The sequence below is a fragment of the Branchiostoma lanceolatum genome, chromosome 1, assembly GCF_035083965.1.
Source record: "Branchiostoma lanceolatum isolate klBraLanc5 chromosome 1, klBraLanc5.hap2, whole genome shotgun sequence".
NCBI classification, from domain to species: domain Eukaryota; kingdom Metazoa; phylum Chordata; class Leptocardii; order Amphioxiformes; family Branchiostomatidae; genus Branchiostoma; species Branchiostoma lanceolatum.
In genome coordinates this window covers 36,424,251-36,450,475 of record NC_089722.1, presented here as the reverse complement: position 1 = coordinate 36,450,475, position 26,225 = coordinate 36,424,251, and the positions used below count along the sequence as shown (strand labels likewise).

Here is a 26,225-nt window from a genome sequence, read left to right as displayed (position 1 = left end):
TCTAGTTGCTGGTATATACTCGCACTGTGTACAAACAAGCCAATTGTTCTGTCACACACACACACACACACACACACACACACACACACACACACACACACACACATACATACATACATACACAAACATACACACAGACTTTTTAATGGGCTTTGCTTCGTTGCGTTCCAAAGGTATGTAATGCTCTGGAATAAAGCTAAAAAAATGTTATCTAACTGTCATTGACGAACCGTTTATGGCAGGATTTGTTGTACACAGCAGTAATTCCGGTATTTATGCCGGCTATATATATACAGATACGGATACATATCTTTGAAAGGCTTTTCATGTCAAGCAGTGGATTCTTAACATACCGTTATGGATTATTGAAATTAGCTCCAGACTTGCATAATTTACCAGACATTTTCCAATCGTCGCTTTAGCTATCTGCATAATAAAGTCCAGGACGATGCGTTTATAATATACCCTTCTTTAACAAAACTAGCCCCTGCAATACCAAAAATACGTTACCTCTTGAAGAGAACTACCATGGCTAGAAAAAAACATGGCCATAGCAAGTCCAAAACACGAGATAGCAAAACCGCAGGTCTGGCTACGGGGTTATAATCTAATCATTTTTTATACTTTGTCAAGGTACTGACGGCGACTTCTCGACTTAGCTATTCACAAACCAAAAAATTAGAAATTAACAGACGGACAGACAACCACACGTATAACATTCCTGGCGAAGATATCACATATAGATATTATTTTCATGTAGAATCTGTCAGCTCTTTATGTTGGGAACCTTGGCACTGTTGCTTATCCCTAAGCTGCAGTAAAATATAACTCTACTGTGAACAGACACTGTTTAATTTGACTACATTGCTTACGACTACATAGTATGTCTATCGAGTATATATAACCGACAAGGATACATCTCGAGCAATACCAGCTGCAGTGCTATAGGCAGATAATAACTTCCATCCAAATACGAGCAACGTTGAGCCCTGTCTTTCGAACTTATGAACCACCCCTCAATAACGCTCACCGGTTACGTCGGCCATAGACCAATGACTGCAAAGAAATGTCATTTAACAAAACTGCTGCCATGCAGATTCACTCCATTACAACAAGACGATTTCAATATAAAATTATGATACAAAAACGTTTATAAAACGTGGCAGAACTGTTTCTTACTTCAACGTCGACGTACCTGTAAATGTGTTTAATTTGTCAAAGATTATTTCCCTTTCCTATTTTTTAACACTCCTGTCCTAGGTTCTAAGACTGCTTGATCACTTTGCATCTGTTCATTATAGTTTATAAGCCTACAGTTACGACATCCTAGGTATTCCTATCAAAACTTTTCAATACACAATTGTGGAATTTTGGCAGCTCTAATCTTGCATGGAATTATTACTTTCGTTTGGTGTAGATAGAAAAACTACCTTTTCTTGCGAGTGAAGGACTGTTTAGAGAGGAAAGTGGATGAACCAATCGTCTCCGAACATTGTCCTAGTAATTGTACAGACGCCCTAAAATAGCGGGGTGGAAATGATTATAGGTTTGTGCTAGGAGAGAACGTACAACCAGTAATTATTTTAGTCAATCACTGTTGTTAACCGTTTGCCGATTTTCATCAATTGTACTTAACTATTATCTAGCAGCTACACGTAGATGCAAGGGCTATTAAAGAAATGCATATACAGCCATGATAATATCTCCGCCTATGCCGCTTTGAATTTAATGTGCTACAATTTCAAATGCAAATTTCTTGTCAAAACAACGTATTATGAATCATGTCTATCCACAAGAACATTCGTTGGGTCGAAAAAAATATTTTAAAGCAAGTGCGCTTGAATATTTTAGCTTTCAACAGAATCAAAAGTTACCATTACCCGACTTTCCAAAGGAAAATTACTATGTGCAAGCCTATAATCTTGTAGTCTTCCGTTTGAACACCACAGGTGGGGGATAAACACATGCCGAATGCGGACAGACAATGCCCACGCACCGACTGCAATTACCATTAGGGTCAGAAACCAGCGATTCAAGGAAATATCTTATCCTTGCTTTCTCCGAAGGCATTACCAGGGTCACGTCCAACAGAATGCATTACCCAGGAAAGGGATAATGAACTCCCCCATTTCCTGGGAGTCACGCTTGAGGAATATATGAACCGATGCGGTTTTGTTATATAGGACAAAGTGTCATAAATTGATTTGGTCGGCAGTGCGACCTTTTAAGGGGCATAAATAAATCCAGACGCTGAAAAGTTACCAAGCTAACGTACAGGGGAATGTATCCATCAAAACCTCGGTGAGTTACCAAATGTTATCACCTCATCAGACGTCTGCGGGACCGACAAATTGTCCGTAAGGGAAATCCAGCAATAAATTCCCGATCCAAATGGTGATGAAATATCAGACGGAGTCAGCGCCCGGTCTGATACATGGTAATGCGGTATTCATAAGCCGGCTGGCTGTACGAGTAAGCCTCAGTAACTAAGCGGAACGTGTACAAAATATACGGCTGTATAAAGCTTGAAAGTAATAAGATATACGACAGGCAGTGTTTTCTAGTAATATCACAGAGTACAAGTGCAGCTAGCGCGTATGTACGTATCGGTCAACCGCTGAGATGGTTGGCAATGTCAAGTCGACATGGTATTTACACTGTTGGAATAGGTAGATTCTACAGCTCGCAAGAAAATGTTAGCGCTATATAACACTACAGCTCGTATAAGATTATTAGCGCATACAGAGCATTCGCCAAGACCAAGATCAGGCATTTTCTCAAAGCAGCGCTAATTTGGAACTCATTGCATTGCATGCAAGATGATGATTACCGTAGAGAAACGAGTTTACGTGTTAACTTAAAGCATGCCTCTGGTTAGAAATTCATAATAATCTTCTGTTGAAAGAGACTTCTAGTAGGGCTCATCATTTTAGACGACTAGACATACGATTTTTCAAACGCCGTGAAGTATTTAGGACGACAGATACAAAAACATGAAACATTTGAATCTCAAAACTACGGAACATTATATGAAATACTCAGCTACTCACCCTCACAGGCCGACAAGAATACTCTAGCGAGTATCAACAGCAGGAACATAACCATTTCCGAAGTCCTCGCTGCACTAATGTCTGTTCAAGGCATCAAGTACAGAAGCACTGCGACATCGCCGCGCATTTAAAGCCCAATGCTTTCGTATTCTGTACACTTGCGCACCTTACTGCGCAGCTGAGCCGATTCCCACGCCTCTAACTCGTATGGAATCGGACAGATTGCAACAGAGGTGACAGACCGTGATTGCTGAAGTCACGGAGGACCACTGCGTGACTTCTTGTAATTCACTAATGGTAAAATGACTGTTACACAAGTAAGGTATAACGTTTTCAGTGCATTACCGGATCGGATCTTAAACACATGGTGACAAATATATATGGAATAGCCAAGGCCTTCTAGTCTTTCTAAGACGACCATAATTTCCAGGAAAGGACAAGGTTTGCATGTATGATTTTAACGGACAAACTGCACAAGAGTTTTTATTTACCATCGATCGCATCGCGATGTAAAATGAATTGACGGATGTTTCTCATCCCTTGAAATGTTACCTTACCAGCTCCAGCAGGGATTCCACAGTATTCTGGTTATCCGAAAATTATTACTCAGTCAAATTGGAGAAGAAAAAAAAATTACGCTAGGATCCAAAATTTAGGGGCTCAACATTTCATCATTATTGTTGATAAACAAATATTGTACCTCAAGCCGTGTATACCATTTAGATTACAAAGAAAATGAATAAAAGTTGCATAGGAAATGGTTTCTATATTTCACATGGCGTGGTTATACCCAATAGGCATAAATGGATAAGGTTTTACCGCCGATAATGGATTGAGGATAATACCAGGATTACTGATGCTGGCAGGCGGGAGTGAATAGAAGGGTCGAAGAACACGGATTAGATACATAACCTGGCTTACTGATAATGCCAAGGTGACCCTTTCCACCTCCAAAGCACCTTAAGCTTCTGATTTCATAAATCTTTATAGATCTTGACCTACTCGTGCAAAGTTAATGGCGTTCACGCTCCGGAATGTTTCCCGCACTTCCTGTACGTGACCTCGAAAATGGCAATTATGATTTGTCAACATCCCATTTTCCTTCTCCTGCAGGTAATGCATTTTACATGGAATAAAACTAACTTTTCTTCATCTTGGCTATTTGACTTTTGGCTAAATGAAGTACATGAAAAAAATTGAAAATTCACGATATTTTAACTTTGAGATAACATGAATGCTATGAAGGCAGATACGAACAGATTGATGTTGAATTTGAAAGTATTGGCTGTTTAACAAAACACGAGAAAAGCACATTTTTTTACATGAAGTGCCTTTGGACTGGTCAGTTTTACATGGCGATGCCACTTATAGAGTACATTCTTACACAGGGGGGGTAATGTTTTAGATTCAATTTTGGACTAGGGTGATTATGGGAAAGCACATCTGCCATGTTTTTGGACTTGTCAATTTCACATGTGGTGCCAACGAAAGAGTCCATTCTTGCACGGAGGGGGGGATTTTGTTGTCAAATTTGTACTAGAAAGAGTCTTGAACTGGTTCGTTTTAACTGAAGGTGCTGCCGAAAAATACAGTTCTCAAACGGGGGATTGTCTTTAGAGAAATTATGGAACAGTCCATTTTGAATGGGGATTGGAGGGCTATGGGCGAAATATGCTTTACTTGCTCGCAAATGTTGCCTGTCTACTTTTGTTTATCCCAATAAATGACAAAAGATGGATCTTTAATTCTATGTTAACACGTAGATAATTTATTTACATGTCGACTTACACTAATGATTATTCAATCATACATATTCCCAGTGGAGGCTCATTTTCAACATGTCATGCTCTAAAGAAAGAAAACAGGTACCCATTGCGGCCCTAAAATAGCGCCTGGCAATGTATACAAATATATGCATGTCATGCTCTAAAGAAAGAAAACAGGTACCCATTGAGGCCCTAAAATAGCGCCTGGCAATGTATACAAATATATGCATGTTTGTAACAAATGAAATAACCATTTGCAAATATGAAGCCAAAGTCAGATTTAGTTTAACTGTTGGAGCTGTTTATTCACATTGTCTAGTACTAACTAAGTGGTCTGATCTATGACAAAAGTGTAAGTGCAGCTCGACACGTACACTGGAATGGTTCTTACATTGACATAAATTTGATAGAAATGAAAAATGCCAGATTTGGTTTGGTAACAAAAACTGGGCATTGGAAACTATAGCACTGCCTTTTGAAACATGTGATAGACTTATCAAACTGATAAGAAGGAAAACCAGATTATGGAAACTATGCCAATACGTTTTATCTGAGTCAGTTTATTTCTTGTGAATGTATTTGACAAACGTATTTCTTTTAAATTGGTTTTCCCTGATGATATTTTATATAATGAAATATTTCTGACCATAAATTGGACAGAGGTTCATGAAGCCATGTACTTAGATATCAAGGAAAGTTTTCAAAAGTTCCGATGGTCCTTTTTTCTTCTTCGTGTCGACATAATTCCACACACGTCTTGCAGCACCTTTTGAAGTTCAGCGCCACATAAAGAGGAGGCGTTCAATGGAAAACGTGCTGCTCTTTAAGGTTAATGTCACGATCGACATGAAAAGGAATACCGTGTGGGTATGATTCATTGTTTTGCAGATCAATTGGTGGAGTAATTGCACGGTCCGACCTTCTCCCAACAGTTAATTGCGGTCACAACATACAACAGGTTGTTACTTCTCTGTCATGACAAGAAGCTCATTTTGAATTTAACTCTTGACAATAACATCCTGACTTGAAAAGCTGATGTTGAACATATAGGTGTGTTCGTCATGCGTGGATGGGGGGGGGGGGGTGATGCATGAAACAGATGTGCAATATCAGAAAGAAGTAGGGAAACTTTGCAACATTGAACTAACAGTAAGATGAGGCAACATGCAGTGCCGAACGTGTATAACAAGCCTTTAATGTAGCATATTTACATGTACTGATTATGTGTATTATAAGGTATGAATTAGTTGTAATATATTTGGCGTTAGATTGACTATTACTGATCACCACAAGCTTAAAGACACTAAATGGATTGAATTGATACAAATTACACTGTTAAATGACAAAAAAGCCTATATATCACGATGGTCAGAAAGGTCTTGATTTTTCCAAACTTGAAAAGCATGCATATCAAGGAGAAATCGATGTCACTTATTTCACTAATAGCAACAGTAGTTGATTGGTTCACACTTTTGCAAATCACCTACAATACACATGTTCAAAGCAAAACAATGTACTTTGCGTGTACCTGTTTTTTTTCTTGTATGATTATCGGATCGTGCGTCATTTTGTGGTAGATTTGTGTTATTGATTTTACACTGCCCGGCTTATGGTACCCCTGCATAGCAACTAGGATAGAACCTGCTACTGCTAGGGTGACCATCAACATTACTAATATCTATAGTAGTAAATCATACAAGAACCCCCAAATGAAAAAGATACTTTTATCACCATGTATCATATTTTTGCCGACATTCTGACTTTGTATGATTTTATAGTACATAAGAGTAACAGCTGGTTTAATGTACGTCCATCATAATTCAGAATATAGTTAAGATATCCCCAAATGGTAGTGGATATAAGCTGCTTCCGTATGCTTTTATAGAGTCAAATAGTTCGCGATGTATTCATGCTGGAGGCATAAACGTATGCTCTGATAGATTTCATTGCTATCTTACCGCATGTTAGAAATAGAGCGTATACATGACTGCGTTGAATATTCCTTCTTGTATATTTCACGTTTGCGCTCTTGCTTCGAGTTAGATTCTTACATATAACATTTTGCGTTAGCGCCAAAAGGTATCTGCGATATCAAGCTAATGCTAAATCAGCTTGGCAAAGTATCCCTAAAGGCAGACAGGTTGCGCATAAATCTGCAAGCTTCCCTGATAAGGTGATGAGGGTTTAATGCTTAAAAACATATCCAACTAGAGTTCCATGAACACATTATCTTCGCCAAATATTCAAGGCTTGTGTGATTAATATTTACATGCTTATCACCCCCTGCAAATTTGATCATACACCATACCGTTTGGAAGTTATGATTGATGGGGGGGATGAGTCCAGTCTAGATAGGGTTAAAATCATTTGGTGGTACAGGACTAGTATATATGTCTAATGTGCTGATATATGTTATAACTGGTCATGACAAAATATTGAAAGTGATGATGAAATGGTGCAGTCAATATATATGAATAGAATAAATCTTTATTCCATATCATCCACAGTTTGAAAGACATAGGACATGTGACTTTTCCATACCTAGCAGTGGTGCAGTTTTGGTGCAGTGTACTCTCTGAGCAGAGGAGTGGGTCCGGCTGGTTATTCACATGTTTTTAGGTGTTTTTGTCAGGCTTTCTATTTTGCCCCCTTTCCGTTATGTCTCCAATCGTGTGTTGGACAAAAATGCCTAAATTGAACATGTTAAAAACCAACCGGACCCACACATCTGCTTGGAGTGTAGTGAGACTGCCCCATCTGTTTATTTTTGTGCCCTTTCTGTTTATTTATACTTTTAGGCAAGGCTCTCCTGTTGACCTGTTTCGGGAACACTGTCACATGCCCCATTATGGAATGTAGAGGATTTACAAATTATCCTTACTAATTATGCAGATTAGCTCCTGATTTGCATAATTAGTCATTGATTGTGTAAAGCACCATCTGAGCTCTCTACATACAAAACTTCACGACGATCTGTTGACCCCTTCTCAAGTAATTCATGTCCGAAGGTCAAAACAAAAACAGCCACTGCAGTTCCAACCAAGACACTAGGGGGCCCAAACTTACACAACTTAATTTCTGTGGCATGAACTATCTACCACACAAAAATCATGACCATAGCACTTTCAGAAAATATGCTCCAACATTTTGAAGCTCCCCTGCAGTACCTTAGGTACCCGCTAGAAGGCCCATTATCGAACTTGACCTTCCTTTCTGTAAACCCTACCCATTCACTAAGTATCATACAGATCCATCTACAGCTTCTTGAGTTATGTTGTCCACATACAAATACACATCCACACAAAGCCCGCTGCAGGACAGATGGAAAATGCCAGGGGAATCATTTTTGAACTTGACCTCCGTTTTCACAACATCTACACACCTAACAAAAAAGATGATGATTCATCAACGTTTCCGTCACTTTTTTCGCCTACATACAAACATACAAAAATTAAAAGTCTGCTGCAGTACTGTTGAAAAACGCTAGGTAAACCATTTTCGAACTTGATCTTCCTTTGTACAACCACTACACACCTACCGACAATCATAAAGATTCATCGAAGGTGTCTTGAGTTATGCTCTTGACATAGATACAGACCCACCAAACAGCTGGCTCAACCGAAAACATGATCTTCTCCGAGTACTATAAAAGCTGGCATGTATTGTATGATAAGACGAGGGTGATGCATAGAGTATAACTACTCGAAGGTAGACTCTACCAGTCTCCACGGGTCGCTGGGAACATGGATTTGCAATGTTTGATCTCCATAGCCGACTCCCTTCATACAATTGACTCTATTTGGCCAATTTCTACTATTTTCCCAGCGACCCGTGGAGACTGGTAGAGTCTAACTCGAAGGTCTGAGTCTTGTAGTCTTTACTTTCTCGAGCATTTGTATATTTCCAATTAATTTAAGAAGTTCAACTCTTTTCTATATCAACAAAATTGAAATATTTGAAACTGTTTGCCAACTTTCTCTCTCTCTCTCTCTCTCTCTCTCTCTCTCTCTCTCTCTCTCTCTCTCTCTCTCTCTCTCTCTCTCTCTCTCTCTGTCTCTCGTTAGTTTGAATGAATCCATCAAAATATTGTAAGGTAAATATACAAACAAACATACAAAACCACAAAACAATATGTCCCTTTCCTTTGATGTCCTCCTTCCCGAAGGTACAACATTGTTATGATATAGATTAGAGATTTTATCACAGCTATACATATTCATGTTAGCAAAATTGAAATGAAATCTATATCATAATCTGAGTCTAATTATTTATTATTGTTTATTCGCATAGATGTGCAATTATAAAAAGATAAACAGGGCAAAAGAAAACATGCAGGGGTGGACAAGAAGCCTAGGTGGCTTTTCATGGGCCTCCCCTAAAGTAGACAATGGCAATTTTTACAAAATTAAACATTATCAAAACTAAGCAAAATTAACGAAAGAACAGATTGAAATTGTATCATAAGTCCTACAAACAAATGGAAAAGAAGAGGAACTACAAAATAGATTGAGTTGTAAACATAATAAGTAAGATAATGCTATATAATAAGTATGATTACACTATACATTACCAAATTACCATTTACAATTTACAATTAAAGCTGTAATCTAATTAAGACGCTGTTGTTAAGTATGCATACAGTGCAACCATGTTCCAAGAGATTATAAACGTTCACTATGATTAATTATGGGCTGTATAGCTACACAATTAACAGTCTGCCCTTTTTCAATGACAAGTTGGATTACTTTATCATCAATAGTTTATATGCTACCGGTAAACAACAAACAAATGGGAAGGCATAGATAAATGAGAACAATTAATCCATGTGAAAATAAATGACAAAAGTTTATAGAGGCTTATACTGATACTAATAAAACAGCATGACATTTGATTAAAATGCAAAATGCCGCGAGAAAGATGGAGAGGCGGGAGAGAGAAAGTATGGAAATACTGCTACAGTTTGAAACAAAATTGAATCGCCTATTTGAAATATGTGATTTTAGTATCAAAATCACAAGCACTAGAACAACTTCTTTACATTAGAAAAGAGTATGAGAAGGTATATTTTGACGGGGCTACTAGTAAGTTTTACATTGTACATTCGAGCCGCAATTAAAAATTCTCGCTGCCAAAGATCATTATTATTCAAAAATAAATTTTGTTTGAACCTTTGTTTATTCATGATAAGCTCAAATCGGCACGCAGGCCGCTTTTCATTGAGGTCATGAGGGAAGAGGTAAGGGTCAGATACAATATAACAGAGATACACAGTCATTTGAGTCCTAATAACTCTATCAACATAATATTTATGGTACAACAATATACAATTTCTACAACATACAACATAAAGTAGGGCGAAAGCTGGTTCATGGTCCGTGTCCGTTCGTTTAGTTCATTTCCGTTACTTCAAGAGTCTCTTGAAGGAAGTCAGATTCGGAGCCGTACGTGTGTCTGGCGGTAGGCTGTTCCAGACATTTGGTCCACGGTAGGCTACCGATCTTCTGAAGATCTCTCGCTTGGGTTTGGGGACAACCAGCTGATTGCTGGATTGCTGTTATAATGGGTACTTGTGTGACCACATACAGCACCACAAACATGAGCTCTTATGGAATAGAAAACGCGATCTTTACTTGAGGTAGCAACCAACGCAGGCCGTTGTCAAACGGCCGCCTGCTATTCGAAAGGTTTTATACCTTTTACACGAGACCATGCGTATATTGTGACCGTATGTACGGATGATATGCCATCCTAATGTTGCGTGCCTTAGTTAGGGAGAGACCTGGTATTTCACGTTCAAACGTAATGTACCTCCCGGGGGAAAAACTCAAGGACACTGCACAAGAAGATGTGAAGTATTCTAGAATTTCAGGCTATCCAAGCCGTCCATAGGACTTTCCTTGACACCGACATAGAAGCGCAGATAACTGCAATTTGTGACCATCTGCTGAATTGTCAAATTTTAATCTAAGCAGTGAAACATTATGATAAAGAAAAAGATTGACTGGATCAATTGTTTTATCTTGTTTCTTTTCAGTATTTAGAAAAGTACCTAATTATGATTTACACACACTGTTATCTGCTCTTAACATATAGAATAATGATAAGGAATGTAATTATGCTTTCAAAGAAACTTGTTAAGTCCAACCTCAATGTTGATCTTTTGTTTTGAAAAATTCACATTTTGGTGGGGTCCCTGTCTAAAAACAGACTTTTCTTTGAAATTTCCAATGAATTATGTCAATCTTCGTAAAAATAGTCGGAGCGGTTATAATGTATAGTGTATGTATAGTAGATGTTTACTGACAAAGTCATGGAATGATTTTCTCTGATGTAAAAGGTACAAATGACACGTAAAAATATACGGAGGAATCCAAACGCCCCCCCCCCCCTGAGAGTGTCTGAGGGTTTATGTTCATTGATATTAGATAGAAATTCTATCTGAAACGTGAATCAGAAGCGTGACTGTTGTCATACTCCAGAGTGCCACGCCATATGGCAGATACCTATTATCATTTCATGGATCGAGAATGGATGGCTGTGTATGACATTAAACTGCAAAAATCTGTATGAAGTATAGGGTTCATTTCAGCTGAGTGTGTGTCGTTATGTGCAGTGTAGCGGTAGAGTGTAAACTGGGGATACAAGCGTATTTAATCAAATCTACTTAAGCCTCATTGATGGAGTACAGGATCAAATGGAATGTTCAGGCCGTCCTTAGGGGCACAACAAGCAAAACACTAAAAGATACTGCAAATAAAGTGACTAAGCATGTTTAGCAATTTTGACATACTTATACACGTGTTATTCCCTGAATGACATACAGCACTACTTAACTTGTGGAAAATCCCATCAAAGTAGCAACACATTAAGTTGTGTAATTTTCTAACGTACAAAGCGTATAGTGATTTTATGCAATATTTTTTCCACTTTTCCTGAGTTTTAGTTTTTCATGGTGTGCTCTAGTAGCTACAGCAGGACCAAGAGTGCCGGCTTGCTGTTGATGATATCTTTCCGTGCAAATGAATTACCAATGTCCAGAGATTGAGCTCTTTTAATGTTAATAATCACATATGTACTTAGTCTATTGCTCCAATATCTTCATGTGCTGCGGCATAGTAAGACCATTTCCGAGCACACCACTTTGGCTGCTCACCTGCAAGAAGCCCGCACAGTCGCATAATGATAAAATGGAAAACTTCTCGAGATGGAGCACGACTTGTTTTGCACTTTAGCTGCCGCGCGTTCGGATGCCTTCCAAATAAATGACAGTGCACGTAAAACACCGATTCTTGGAAGTTAAGAAAATATCCTTAATGTGTAAGGTGATTTTATTCTCTAAAAGAAATTATGAAAACGGGTCCAGTCGAATACTTGAGTCGGTTACATAAATTGTATAACGGCACCTGCAGCTAAATCCCATTATTCTTTAATATCTTGACATATTTATCCTTGCTTCAAGGAAAATAAACGGTAATCTTTATCTTTTAGGATTACACAACGCAAGTTATCTTTCTTCCTCTATGTTCAGGTGCAATGTGAAGATTGAAGTGATCCCTAGGCGATTTAGCGTGGATTTTCCACAACCCCAGCTTCCCATACCTCAACACATCGTTCCTGGCGGGTTAAGCTCGGGCAAAATTGGGCAGATGGTGCAGGCGCCAAGTGGAAAATTGGCATGAGCACGCGAGAGGGTAAAGCCGCTGAAACAGCGATGTGTATTAAGACTGAAAACAACCCTCCATAGTATTGTAAATTATATCTGCATCCAGGCTGACGCGACGACAAAATGGATTTCTTCTTTGCCCGAAGACATCAGAGGAGAGGATACATACACTGGTTTCAGCTAGCAGAATTTTTAAGAAGAATGAAGACCTTTATTGCACATTTCTGCCACACTTGGCTAAGTACAGGTCACAACAAAATATAATACAAGACAGTACAGTTAGCGGATACAAAAGAATATGACTACTAATTAAATAAATTCTACTTCTCCTCGCTTTTCGGTTATAGTAGATATAAAAGAACAGACGTGTTTTTATACATGTATGCACAAATATTACACATGTATGCTTTTAAACTTACATACGTGACAATTTCTTTTCTATAGGATAGGAATCTGCTAAGGAATGCCTACAGAAAATATGGCCGCACTTTCATGTAATCACCGTCGTTTACCTGCTTTAAGTAGCAACGTTACCAAACCATGCAGCTTTCCGTGCTCTTGGTGAGATTTGGCTTATAGTAATTTGGTCACGAGAGTCAATGCATGTCTTTGAAAGCACGCAAGTATTGACTTTATTTCTTTTCAAGTAATTACCGCAGCGCATGGACAGCGATTACGAACGAAAATGAGGCCAGGGAGGCTCTGTAGCATGCCATATGGACAGAGTAAACGGGTTTGATTATTACTCGTTGTATCGGACGACCAGGCGACAAAGGTTATGAGTTATGGGAGCCAACGAAGGGTCGTGAAAAGCGTACCTATATTGGCGCAGGACAAATTGAGTTATTTGTCATGGTGCATTGTAACTTGCTCATACCTCTAGGCAATTTTTCTCCCTTTATTGTTATTCCGAACAATGCCCGGTTCGTAATAACTGCAATAGTGACGATAGGTTTTTGTGAAAAATTCTTGCGGCTTTTCTTTAAAGTCAGCTCCATCAGCATTATGCATTTATGATAGCATGATGAATATTGTAAACAACGTTAACTCTGGCAGCGCTAGTGTTTTATGGAAGATATCATATTCAAAATTGGCAGGAGCTCGATCAGTATTGACGTACTGAGTATACATATTTGCCAGCTGATGAAAATAATTGTAAGACTATGCCATCGTCATTTATTATAATAAAAAAACGTACGTAAATATTTAATTTCGAATTGGAATTTCACTCTTGCTAGCTACATTGATGGACCGTTGTCGATCTTGAAAGCGTGGGTGGTCAATATATATGTGAGTGACATGTATCAAGGGTTGTCAGGCCTAGAATAATTATTGTTGTTAATATTATCGATTACGGTCCTGGAAAAAAATCCAGTTTCGTGGATTTCTAACTGAAATTTACGAAGAATCGAAACCGAAAGTTCCTGTGCAATACCAAAACAAGTCTTTTTGAGTATTTACTCAAATTGAGATCCCTTCGAAACCTACCCACATATCAAATATCAAGGCTTTCATACTCGCGGAGAGATACAGGCATGTACACTACAATAAAACATAACGTTCTGCCGCAGGTAACGATCTGCCTTCTTGTTACAACTAAGGAGCACACAGGGACAGTTAGTCAGGTTGGACTACACATCTAGTTGATGAACCAAAAAATGAACTCCCCCTGATAAACCGTCAAAATTCTACGTGTGCTGGTGGCAGAATCCTTACGAAGAAGGCCGCTATCTCTCTCTCTCTCCCTCTAGGCCTACACGTCAGCCAACATTAAAGAAATCATTTGTACTTTTCGTTCAGTAGCCGAAAGGGAATACTTTTAAATATCGTTGGCAATACCATGTTCGGTACATTACTAAAGGTCCTTGAAATTCCCCTGTGTCTATGAAGTAGACACAATCGCAATAAATCTTGATAAAGCCGATCACCCTACTTTGTTAAGCTGTGAAAAAATGAAGCCTGTAGAGCTTGAGAGGGTGTGTCGGTTCTTTAGTTGTCTGAAATAGATTATAGTTTGCAAACCAGGCATTTCCAAAGGGACGTCGTGTGGCCGAGTGGCTAGGCCGGTCGTTCGGTCCCTGGTATTCTTGGCTGGCGTCGTGTTCTTTTGAATGCCGATTTCCAAGACTTTCTTTTTCTCTCCACCTTGGACCCTCTCTGGCTGACTGGACCTTCTCTGGCTAGCATATACGATTTCCGCGCCCGGTGTAGATCTGATGGAGATTACTTTGGAGATGATTTGGCTCCTCGCAGATTTAGATTTATTACATCTGGGTTGTAGTTCCATATTTCATGTGGCTGTGTGGAATGATGGGTCTTGCGTGGATGGTGTGAATGTATGGAAGGCAAATAAAAAAAAAACATATGACATCATTGTATAAGTCAAAGCTTAAAAAGGTTTAAAAAATTAATACATTTTGGGAATGGTCAGACGTAGTGTCATTTTTGGTTAGCTACATGTCTGTTGCTCAATGTCACTGACGATAGGCAGTAAGAAAAGAATATTTTTACGCTTTGTGTGATTTGTTTTGTCTTTTGAGTCATTCTTGTACGTTTTGAATGATATTTCAATTGTAAAGTCAAGGCTAACTCAAATTCAATGTAGGACGCAGTGAGGTTGCCAAAGTGTCGCGGGTCCAGTTAGAGAGGGGAAAACTTTAGATGAAAACTTTCAAGGTAAACATAGAAAAAACAAAATATTTATGTTTTCAGAAAATGACATCATGAGAATGGCGAGAAGTCTGATGAATTAAATCGAATTGTATTGTAGGGAGACATTTTGGACAAAAAATGTTAATTCAGTGTGTGGGAGGTTGTCTTGCGTGTGACTAGCCAGTCAGGCAATTCGTAAGTTATATTCTCCCTGGCAGGTACCCGCGTTTAATTGCTATGTTGGACTGGGAATAGTTATTATTCCGTCTCCCTTTCTTTTTCTCTTGGCTACAACTACTTCCGGAATTCTACTTGGCTGGTTACGTATTTTCTCAAGCGTGCAATTAACCTGTCATATTCTTTGATATGCATTCTTCATAGATGGTCTCAAATGCAATTTCATTGTAAAGCCTAGGGGAAACACATAGTTTTCTTTCAACTCGATCCAAAGCTTTAAACAGCAAGGGTACGGAGATGTTTGCACAATTAGATAAAGCGAAATCGCAAGCTTGGCATGCCATGTTTTATCATCACCACAGCTATAGGCAATTGTGTAGCTTTATTGATTGACTAGGCAAGTAGTTTTTAAACCATGTATTTATTGGCTGAATGATGTTCTATTGGTCTGTAAGAAACAAAAACGTAACCACTGAATGTGCGTAACTTGAAAAAGTTCGAAAAAGACCATACGTATGACACTCATCACTGATAAATGAGTGGAGTGCAATGTTCCCAATATCCCACATGTCAACCAATAGATAAATGTTATTTTAAAAAGTATTTTAAAAATAAAGTGACAGCCAAATTTCAGATTAGATTAAATTAGCCTACATAAAAACCTACTGGTAGACAAACCTTCAACCAGCATAGATATATATACATGCTACAGACCTGAGTTCTTAATAATCTCTTTTGGTGAAAGATTTCTATCGATTTCCTATACTGGTTTAGAAATTTAGAGCCTCGGTTGAGGGTGATTGTGATACCCTGATTGCACATTACGCGTCGGTATGGTCATTTGGAGTGCAAGTGTTGAATATTACACCAGTAATGTGTCCCTCGGTGCTTTGCAAGTAGAGCATTGTTCCTGGACTAACCAGTGTCCATATGGGTCGGTGGATTTATTCGGTGGTTATAGCAGATTACCGCGTAATGATCCCAACCCTGGTCAGATTTTAACTCCGACCCGTAACCTAAACTTACAATGCCACAAGTATGAAATCGCCGTCATTTTACAATATCAGTATGGAATTATAGTAGTTTCTCATTAATCCTTCAAATTGGGCCTACATTTTCATATATTCTATCTATCAACATTCCTCTCTTCCTCAGCTACAGATGTGACATATTTGAAAAGTAGTATCATGGAAAACAGCGAATTTTAATTGCCTCGTTAGTTATGCAAATCATAATCTGATTTGCATAATTATCGTCCTATCATTCAAGACATCACGTAAGCTATCTACATACCAGAAATCATGACCATCCATCAACCCCATATTGAGTTATGGTAATTTTCTCAATAATTATGCAAATAAGGTATCGATTACCATTGTTGATATCAATTGATATTTCTCTCTTCCTCAGTCACATGTTTGAGAGTCCTATCATGGAATTTGGTGGATATTTTAACTTTCCTCATTGATCATGCGAACTAGATAATTATTTCCATAATAAGTATCTTATCATGTAAATCATCATTCAAGCTATCTACTAACCAAAAATCATGACCATCCATCAAGCCCGTCTTGAGTTATTCCCTTTCAAAGTCTGAAGCAAAACCTGCTCCTGCCTGTCCAGCCTTTGGGTGGCCCAAACCTACACCACTTACACTCTGTCCAAAGAGCTATCTACCACTCAAAAACAGTTCTATAGCATGTCCAGAACACGAGATATCAAAACAGGAAGTTCCACTGCAGAATCGTAACAAGCCGCTGGAGGGCCTAATTAGGTCTTCATTTGCATATCTTTTACCCATCAGCAATCCTCTCTTCATCAGTTAAAAATGTCACATATTTGAATAGTCATAACATGGAATGCAGTGGGCTTTTGAAATTGCTACATTAATTATGCAAATTAGAATTTGATTTTCATAATTATAGCCTTACCATGCAAAGAAACACTTAAAGGTTGAACTCCTGTTCCCTGGGAACAACCATAACCATAAACCAATGTAGATACCCCCTGCCCTCGTCTGCCAGGATAAGAAAGCTGAATTGACCAACAGACCACATAAACTAAATAAGAGTCATGGGGAGTCCAGCCATGTCTACAGCCAGAAAACAAGGGCCACACAAAACCGACAATCAATCAATCAACCGACAGATATTTGCATATTACTTACCGTTTCAGTTTGAAAAATGGTATGGAGCTGCTTTCCACCAGTAAAAAAAACATTGTCAAACCATGTAAAACTAGAGTTCCACGACCTCATACCTTCGTCAAATGATTTTAACCTTTATGACTGACGTATTAGGAGTGTTTCTCATCAATTATAAATCATACCAGTTGATTGTCTTAAAATCGATATAACGTGTCCAAAGTATGAGCTTAACAAATTATGAGCTCAACAAAGAAAGTTATGCTAATATGTTTCATTAACTATGCAAATGAGATCCTTATTAGCATAGTTTGATTCAACGATGTTCACATTCACATAATTTCCCGATGCCACAAAAAAAAGGATTAAATGTATTTCATACATTTAATCCTTAAAAAAGGATTAAATGGCAACTACTTTACCAGGTAATGACCCAGAAAGTTACAGCAAGACTGAATATTGTGTGCAGTAATTTCCTCAAGTTTAATTTTGATGAAAGATCAACTGATACAAAGCGTTGACTATATTTTCTGTTATTTTGAATTCAATGCAACTGTACTTGCCTGAGTTACAGATCTAGACATGTCAACAATAGCATTGACCAAAGCTAGTTGGTGTCTTGCCATTGTTCTCATATAAGAAGTGCTGTCATCAATCTGTAAGACCAGAATTACTGCCACAGTTACCATCAGACGATTTTTCCTGCTACTTTACCAGGTTATAATACACACATGTACCTTATATTCTGCCAGTTTAGAAGGAGCAGACTTCTTTGATATTTATGTGAAAAACTGAAACTGTTATCTATTGTTTCTGCATTCTCAAGTGTACTATAGAGTAACTACTTGGTACTCTGCTGTGTAGCCCCAGCACCCATGTACACCGCATGCCAGTCAGTGGTGGACTGAGCCCAGACAGTTCACACTAGCCAAATTTATTGGGCGGTTTTATAGTGGAACCTCCCTCTTTAAGCTATCTACATACCAAACATCATGATGATTCGTCAACCCCATCTTGAGTCATAGAATTTTTTCATAAATTATGCATATCAGGTCTTAATTTGCATAGTTGATATCTATTGATATTTCTCTCTTCCTCAGTTACATGTGTCACATGTTTGAGAGTCCTATCATGTAAATCATTGCCAAAAATAATGACCATCCATCAAGCCCTTCTTGAGATTCTCCCTTTCAAAGTCTGAAGCAAAACCTTTTCCTGCAGTTCAGATCGCTAGGTGGCCTAAACCTATCCCACTTACTCTCTGTCCACAGAGCTATCTACCACTCAAAAATCAGTTCCATAGCATGTCTAGAACACGAGATAGCAACACAGGAAGTTCCGCTGCAGTACCGTAACAAGCCTCTGGGGGGCCCAAAAATCTAATCATTTTCAGGTCCCATCAAGGCCTACCAACATACCAAGTATCAAGAAAATTTATGCAAGAATTCTCGAGTTATGCTGGTCAGTTATGCACATACACAAATACACACACGCAAACACACAAACGCCACCCAAAACATAATCTTCTTGGTAAAGATGATTATATATTCTACACCGGAGAAAGGTTTAAAAATGAGACCATCCAAACGATTGAGCCATTGGCCTTGGGGAACTGGTTCTTTTTTTTGCTTATGGTGAAATATGCGTGAGGATGCTATATCATTTGTATTATGTATTATTTTGATATATATGCCAACCAGCTACATCAGTGACATTTTTGTATCGTTATAATTGTATTAGATGTATTAATGAAGCCAAATTGAATGCTAGTACTATAATCTTTTCTTTTCATATCAGAAACACATAAAAACTCTCATTCATATTCTCTGAGTGATGCTATTCTTATCAACTATGTCCCGGTTAAGAGCTTTGAAGTATATCAATGTAAGCAGTCTTAATCTACATTTCATGTATGGGTAAACAGACTAAAAATTCAACGATGAGATAAAAGTATACTAATTGTACTTTTTTTACTTTCATTGCCATACTGTTGTAACGTTGGGTAACATAAATTCGGGATTTTTCCGATAATGGTTGACTGAAATCAATCTAGCAGAACAATAAACCATCCTTTTTTTCTATCATTCTGTCAGTATCATGTACTATCTTTGCACTAATCATATATATGGTAGATTTTGTCTCTAGTCGTGCTGACACCATAATATTTCAACTTGAAACTACCGTCCGCCGCACGCACAATGACAGTGTTGTCGGACAGGGGGGCACATTAATTCGGGAGAGAAGATTCGTCTTGAATATCTTACCGCTAATCACATTTTATACAGCAGCTATTCGTTCCATCCTTGGCTTGAGGAGAGTGCTATGGATATAGACGTGTTCAAGTAAAAAAAATACACGAAAAAACGGCCGCACCGCACACATCAGGCCTTTGCTAACATCCCGTTTGTTGAGTGGGTTGAACGTCACTCAAAGTCGATCCCCTCCGTCATGGCAACGTGTACATTATTCATGGCAAGTTAGCTGGATGCCGTAGCAATGGTAATACTACTATGTCCATGTGTTCCTTGTTGTGTTAGGAGCAAACTTTGAGGAAAATATCGTCTTCAGTCCACTATCACACGCAACATTTAGACAAAAAAGTGTTTCTCACAAACCTTTTGTCGTCTGCTTGACGACATGATTCTGGGTAACAATATGGCGGCGGGAAAATACACGTGCCGTAGGTTGTAGCAACAAAGAGGAGTTTTGATGATTGATCACACTTAGAATCCAGTTGCAGGTTAGCAAAAGAGATTGTAATAAGTTGTCTTGTAAATAATTGTGTTTAGCAGGCAGGAGATGTGACATTTGTCTTATAAACCAGCGAACAACCGTGCAGTGTGAGTCTCCCACGAAGCCATGCGACCATTAGGTTTCCCCAGCTGACACAGAAGACGGCGCCTTCCTTGTATCAACGGCTTAAGAGATCACACTGCCTTGCTCGGACTAACGCCTAGGTATGTACGGGATGAATCTGTGATGAGAGTGCGTGACGGAAGGCACACGTACTTGCTGATCTTTAAAGTAAGTTCTGATATGAGGTTGCTATATACTAGGTAAAGTTATGATATTTCAAGAGCGTTGGCTGCGAATCTGACATTGTATCGGTATGCAGTTTCAAATTGATAATTGTTAGTCCGATTGTTAAAAACCTAGCGATTAAAAGGGTAAATGTTTTCTTTTAGATAAGCCTTTATATCAATGTTACTCTTGATCTTGAAATATATTATTACGTGCCAGCTGACAGCCTTTCAGCAGACGCCCATTTGTGTCAACTTGATTTAGATACATGGAGACTAAATGCTGGGCTTCCGGAGTCCGCAAGACGCGTGAGGAATGTAGTTTTGCATATGTTTGGAATTCACCCATGTCTTTTGTGCTAAATTCATCTCAAATTATCCCATCTATCTAACAACGTTTAAAAGATATGTATTTGAAGTCTTTCACAACAAATTACGAACATACAGATTACTTGAAGATACTTACTTCGAATTCAAACATTCGACACAGAACAGCCATCACAAAACTCCGGATTAGTTCACACAAACTACGCATTGAAAAGGATAGACATAACCGCATTCGTTTGGAGCAAAGAACTTACCAATACTGTGATTCAGGTAAGATTGAGGATGAGTGCCTGTTTGCTCATACCCCTACAGCTGCCTTAAGAAGCGAGAAGAAATGGAACATGTACATAGCGGTTTCAATTAGTCTTTAGATGTAGTTAGATATCACATTTTTGTTATATCTGTAACTATACTTCTACTTATCACTATGACCTATACTTAGCTCATCAGAGCATAAACGTGCAATAAAGGTATTTCATTCATTATCCCTATGTACCTACTTGGTATATGGAAGAATACAATCTAAAAGGTAACGTTGGGTAACCTAAATTCGTGGGGTACTTAAAGTCGGGATTTTTCGAAAACGGGGTATTTAGGGATATGTGCTAGATGCAACATAAGTAATACCGCTAGAAATGAAAACCGGACAGACTTACGTATTCAGAACACTGTCTGAAAAGCTTCGATAAGCATGGATTATAAGGCGACGAGGTCAAAAACTCTCCGTCCCTTATTGGAACAGTCTGAGGGCTTCGTGGGAGAAGTACACAACATGGTTGTCGGCTGGTTTATAAGAAAAATGTCACATCCGCTTCCTGCTAAACACAATTATTTACAAGACAACTTATTACAATCTCTTTTGCTAACCTACAACTGGATTCTAAGTGTGATCAATCATCAAAACTCCTCTCTGTTGCTACAACCTACGGCACGTGTATTTTCCCGCCGCCATATTGTTAACCAGAATCCTGTTGTCAAGCAGACGACAAAGGTTTGTGAGGAACACTTTTTTGTCTAAATGCTGCGTGTGATAGTGGACTGAGGAAGATATTTTCCTCAAAGTTTGCTCCTAACACAACAAGGAACACATGGACATAGTAGTATTACCATTGCTACGGCATCCAGCTAACTTGCCATGAATAATGTAACGTTACACGTTGCCCGATGATGACGATGGGCCGACTTTGAGTGAAGTTCTACCGACTCAACACACGGGTTGTTCCCGAACTGGCCTGATGTGTGCGGTACGGCCGTTTTTTCGTGTATTTTTTTTACTTGGACACGTCTATATCCATAGCACACTCCTCAAGCCAAGGATGGAACGAATAGCTGCTGTATAAAATGTGATTAGCGGTAAGATATTCAAGACGAATCTTCTCTCCCGAATTAATGTGCCCCCCTGTCCGACAACACTATCATTGTGCGTGCGGCGGACGGTAGTTTCAAGTTGAAATATTATGGTGTCAGCACGACTAGAGACAAAATCTACCATATATATGATTAGTGCAGAGATAGTACATGATACTGACAGAATAATAGAAAAAAATGATGTTTTATTGTTCTGCTAGATTGATTTCAGTCAACCATTATCGGAAAAATCCCGAATTTAGGTTACCCAACGTTACCGTTGTTATAACTTTATTCTATAATTTAAAGAATTTGCTAGCTTCGAGTAGATTGTTACAGTGTGAATGATACCATGTAGGGCTTGCAAGAATAGATTATCAGAATTATACAAAATGCTTCAGATTACATACATTTGAATAAACATAATAGAATAAGTTGTAAATTCCATAACCCGCTATGCGCACCTGAGGATCGCAGCACTATATTTATGAAGGTTCTATAGTTGCTTTGTGCTTCATGTTTGACAGTTGCCTCTACTAATATTGCAAAAGCTGCTAGACTAAAAGTTAATATGTGTCCTTCACATTTTAACAGAGATAACCGTGTTAATAAAAGTAATCAAACTGGTTAAAACGTATCTCCGTTGCAACTTCATCAATTGAATCAAATCCATATATACAATGCAATTCTTCAAGTTTTTAGCAAAACATTATATATCATCAATTTGCACAGGTATTATCTATTATAGTCTTAACAAAGGTGCCCACTATATACATAATAGTAATATCAGCCAAAACTACTGCAAATCAGGCAGCCAATTGCATAAACCGCCTACAGACGAGTAAATACGCATTTTGCAATATCATACGGTTTCAACATACCATCTATATAAGTGATATTAAAAGAAACTCCAAATTTCCTAATAGTATAACTATTTAGAAAAAATGAAATAACTGTCTGATCAATTCTTCTATCGAAACATCATATTGATTTTTGAATGTGAAAAAAAGGCTTAAACACTGCGTTTAACCTTTCGAAACTAAGCACTCTTAATAGCAATGTAATACAAATTAAAACTGTACGCCTTAAAGGAAACCGAACCAATATTACGGCCCGAAAATCGGATTTTGAAAGTCAATCTATTAAGTCATTTCTATACATGATTAGTTCAAACAAAACTATCACAATGTATAGCGAGGACCACCACGCCAAAATGCGACGTCGATGTGATGTGAGAACTTACTAAAAATCGTCGCTGGGGTCTTTGTAGGCTCGCAGAACTAAGGGGATTATCGTACGGTACGTTTTGCACGGTTTTAAGATGCTCAAAGTGTGAAGCTATTACGCAAATGTGCTAAATAGTGTTAGTAAATGTCACTACCATACAGATTTCAGCATTTTTTATTTCCATATTTTGGGCCCTAAATTACTTTGATTGCCCTTGAAAATGTTCATCATTTAGTGAAGAAAGCTGTCATCCGCACACATGTTTCTTAGATGTTTCAAACTAATTCTAGATATAAAAATCTGTTGCTGCAATTTCATGCAACAATGGCTAACACGGCCGACGTATGATTGACTATAATGGCGTCATCATCGTCAGAAATCGTGTGGCCTTTCGAGTATGATAAATGAAGTGACGTCAGATGCGTATGACGTATCCCGTGCTGGTTAAGCTTAGCCATTCATAATACGCGTTTCATCAGAACGTCGGGTTATCGGAGAAGCTATAATTATAGGAGAATTAGGATTAAGGAGATCCGTATAACGGATCCCACTATTCCTACCCGTGTCAGTAGGTTCACGTAGCTGAAGTTTGTAACTGGCTATAAAACTCGGACGGGAGCGTGGATAGCATGTTGAAAAGTTCGGTACTTTCATCCAAAAGGTTAAATTATTATTTCTATGTTAAAACGTAACAAGTCGAATGTAGAAACCCTTGCAAAATTTAGAAAATTGGTTACTAGTCTGAGATATACTTTCAGAACGTAATCTAGACCTTATTAAAGTAGTAAAACGTCGTCGGCGTTACAACGCAGTTTCCAGTGGCAGAGTTATTAGTGTCAGCCAGCAATGATCAGGTCTCGTCGTTCTGCATGATCCTAGTACGTTACATGCCAAATGCATATATGTTAGATAACGACCTTGCACTTGCACCCCATTCCATTCGTATTGCTGTGTTCGGTAATGTATGGATGTGTTGTTATACAGCCTAAGAATTGATGAATGTGGAGATGATAGATTTTCATGGACCTTTGATTTTGTTATACACTATTCCCCTTTTTAAAAATGCATCAAGTAACAGTCGTTTCAAATTGCCTAGCTGTTAGTCTGGGGGGAAGACCAAGAAGTCACGGGCTCAATTCATGGCGTTCCTGGCTATGCGGTCCTGGGATGGTATAAATGGCCCTAATGGGCAGTTCATGGGCTGATTTTGTGCACTTTCGGGCGTGACCCTACGTAGTCCTATTGTACAACCTACGACTACGGGCCTTGGGGGGGGGGGGCGTCCGGGCCGCTTGAATGCGCTTAACTCGGAGATAAGATCAACCCTGGACCCGGTAACAAGTAAATTCCGTAAGTTTATCGCAAGAAAACTACAAAGTACCCTTCCGGTACTGGGACAAATGTGTTGCTTCGGGTCCTACATGGGCTGTGGCCCCTACGGGCACCGGTGCGGACGTGACCGTAGCATTAAACGCTGTGCCTTTTGAAAATATACTTTATATTACTGGGGCTGCGACCGAGCGATTTGACAGAGCGCTGAACGCATCTACAAAGCTAAGAAACATATATTTTTTTCTTAAAAAGATCTCATGTTGCTTTTGCAACCATATGTATCAATGCCTCACCATAAAGCCGCAATGTGCATTTTTTCTCCTTTCCAGTATACTATTACATTTTGCATAATATTCCAATCATAAAGTCAAGGGCTATGAAAATCAAATTTAAATCCCAGGGGGGTCGAAGCGTGGTTGCCTTCTAGTAGAATATAGGCCTATGTAATCAGTGAACTGGATCACAAGAGCACAAAAGAGACCTAATTAAGAAGTTCGCTGCATTCGTTTAAGAAACGATGTCTAATGCTTAAAGCACGTCCTAACTTAATCAACATTCCTTATGCCGAACTTGGTCGAAGCCAATCGACAATTCAATGAAAAGATAAGACCTTAATCAATCTTGTTAATGGAGATGCTCGGGTTGCATCATAAACGACTTGGGCGATATTAACCCTCTTCTTTCCGCACGTTCGATTGAAGTTTAGAGAAGCTTTCGCCACTAACCTGTAGAGGTTAAGTAAAACATCAAAGGAAGCCGCAGCAACAGGGGTACAGCCATCCCGCAGGAACTTCCTGAAACAGCAGGTTTATCCGACGTCCACAGACTGGAACACCTCGTCGACTGCAGACGTAGCGCTGGCGCCGCACGCATGCAAGGGCAAAGGGTTCGCTTTCTGCAGCATCTGCGCACCTTATCGCGCAGCCTAATTGATTCTCGGGGCTTCAACCGTACAGAATCGGCCACAAGTCAACGTATTCACCGGAACATGATAACTAAAGTCACCACGCATCGCGCGCAGCGGGGCGATGTCACTGACCCTTTTCTGTATAGAATTCAAAAGCGACCGATGGGTAGAGTCATAAGATATCACATATTATCAAGAAATTTATGCAGCCGACGAAATTAATGGTTACAGTTGCTTGTAATCTCCAATAAGCAGCCAAAACAAGACGAATGGATCAAGGGCGTGCAGAAACTTTTGTTAACTTCATAAAACGATTAGAATAAATATATCTATGCTTTAAGCGGTTTAACTATTGCAAAAAAAGACCTCATGTTGACATGACAGCCATCTTGACGAATGCCTCACCCTGAAGCTGACAAGGACCCCGCTTTCTCATTTATTTCACATTTTGACAATTATACCTGCCGTTGGCCTTTCTACCAGCTAGTCTCAGCAACGATAATGTTGCAATGACAGATTAGCCGTACAACAAATGCACATACATGCTGTGGCCATTTTCAACTTCGCCTGTGTGTTTGAGTGACTGACACAGCAGGATAGCACTTTTGAGTCTT

General features: G+C 38.8%; 1 protein-coding gene across 2 annotated transcripts in view; it reads right to left on the bottom strand.

Moving 5' to 3' along the window:
• Positions 1-25,583, bottom strand: part of LOC136421432 (kin of IRRE-like protein 3) — a 35,735-nt gene extending 10,152 nt beyond the window's left edge. The window contains exon 1 of one of the 2 annotated variants that reach the window (XM_066408733.1): positions 25,430-25,583. In XM_066408733.1, coding sequence (XP_066264830.1) covers positions 25,430-25,577 — 148 coding nt within the window. In that variant the 5' untranslated portion in view covers positions 25,578-25,583. Of the gene's footprint in view, positions 1-3,050; positions 3,197-25,429 lie in introns of those variants that run through there. The other variant, XM_066408742.1, reaches the window with a different exon arrangement.
• Positions 25,584-26,225: the final 642 nt, after the last annotated feature.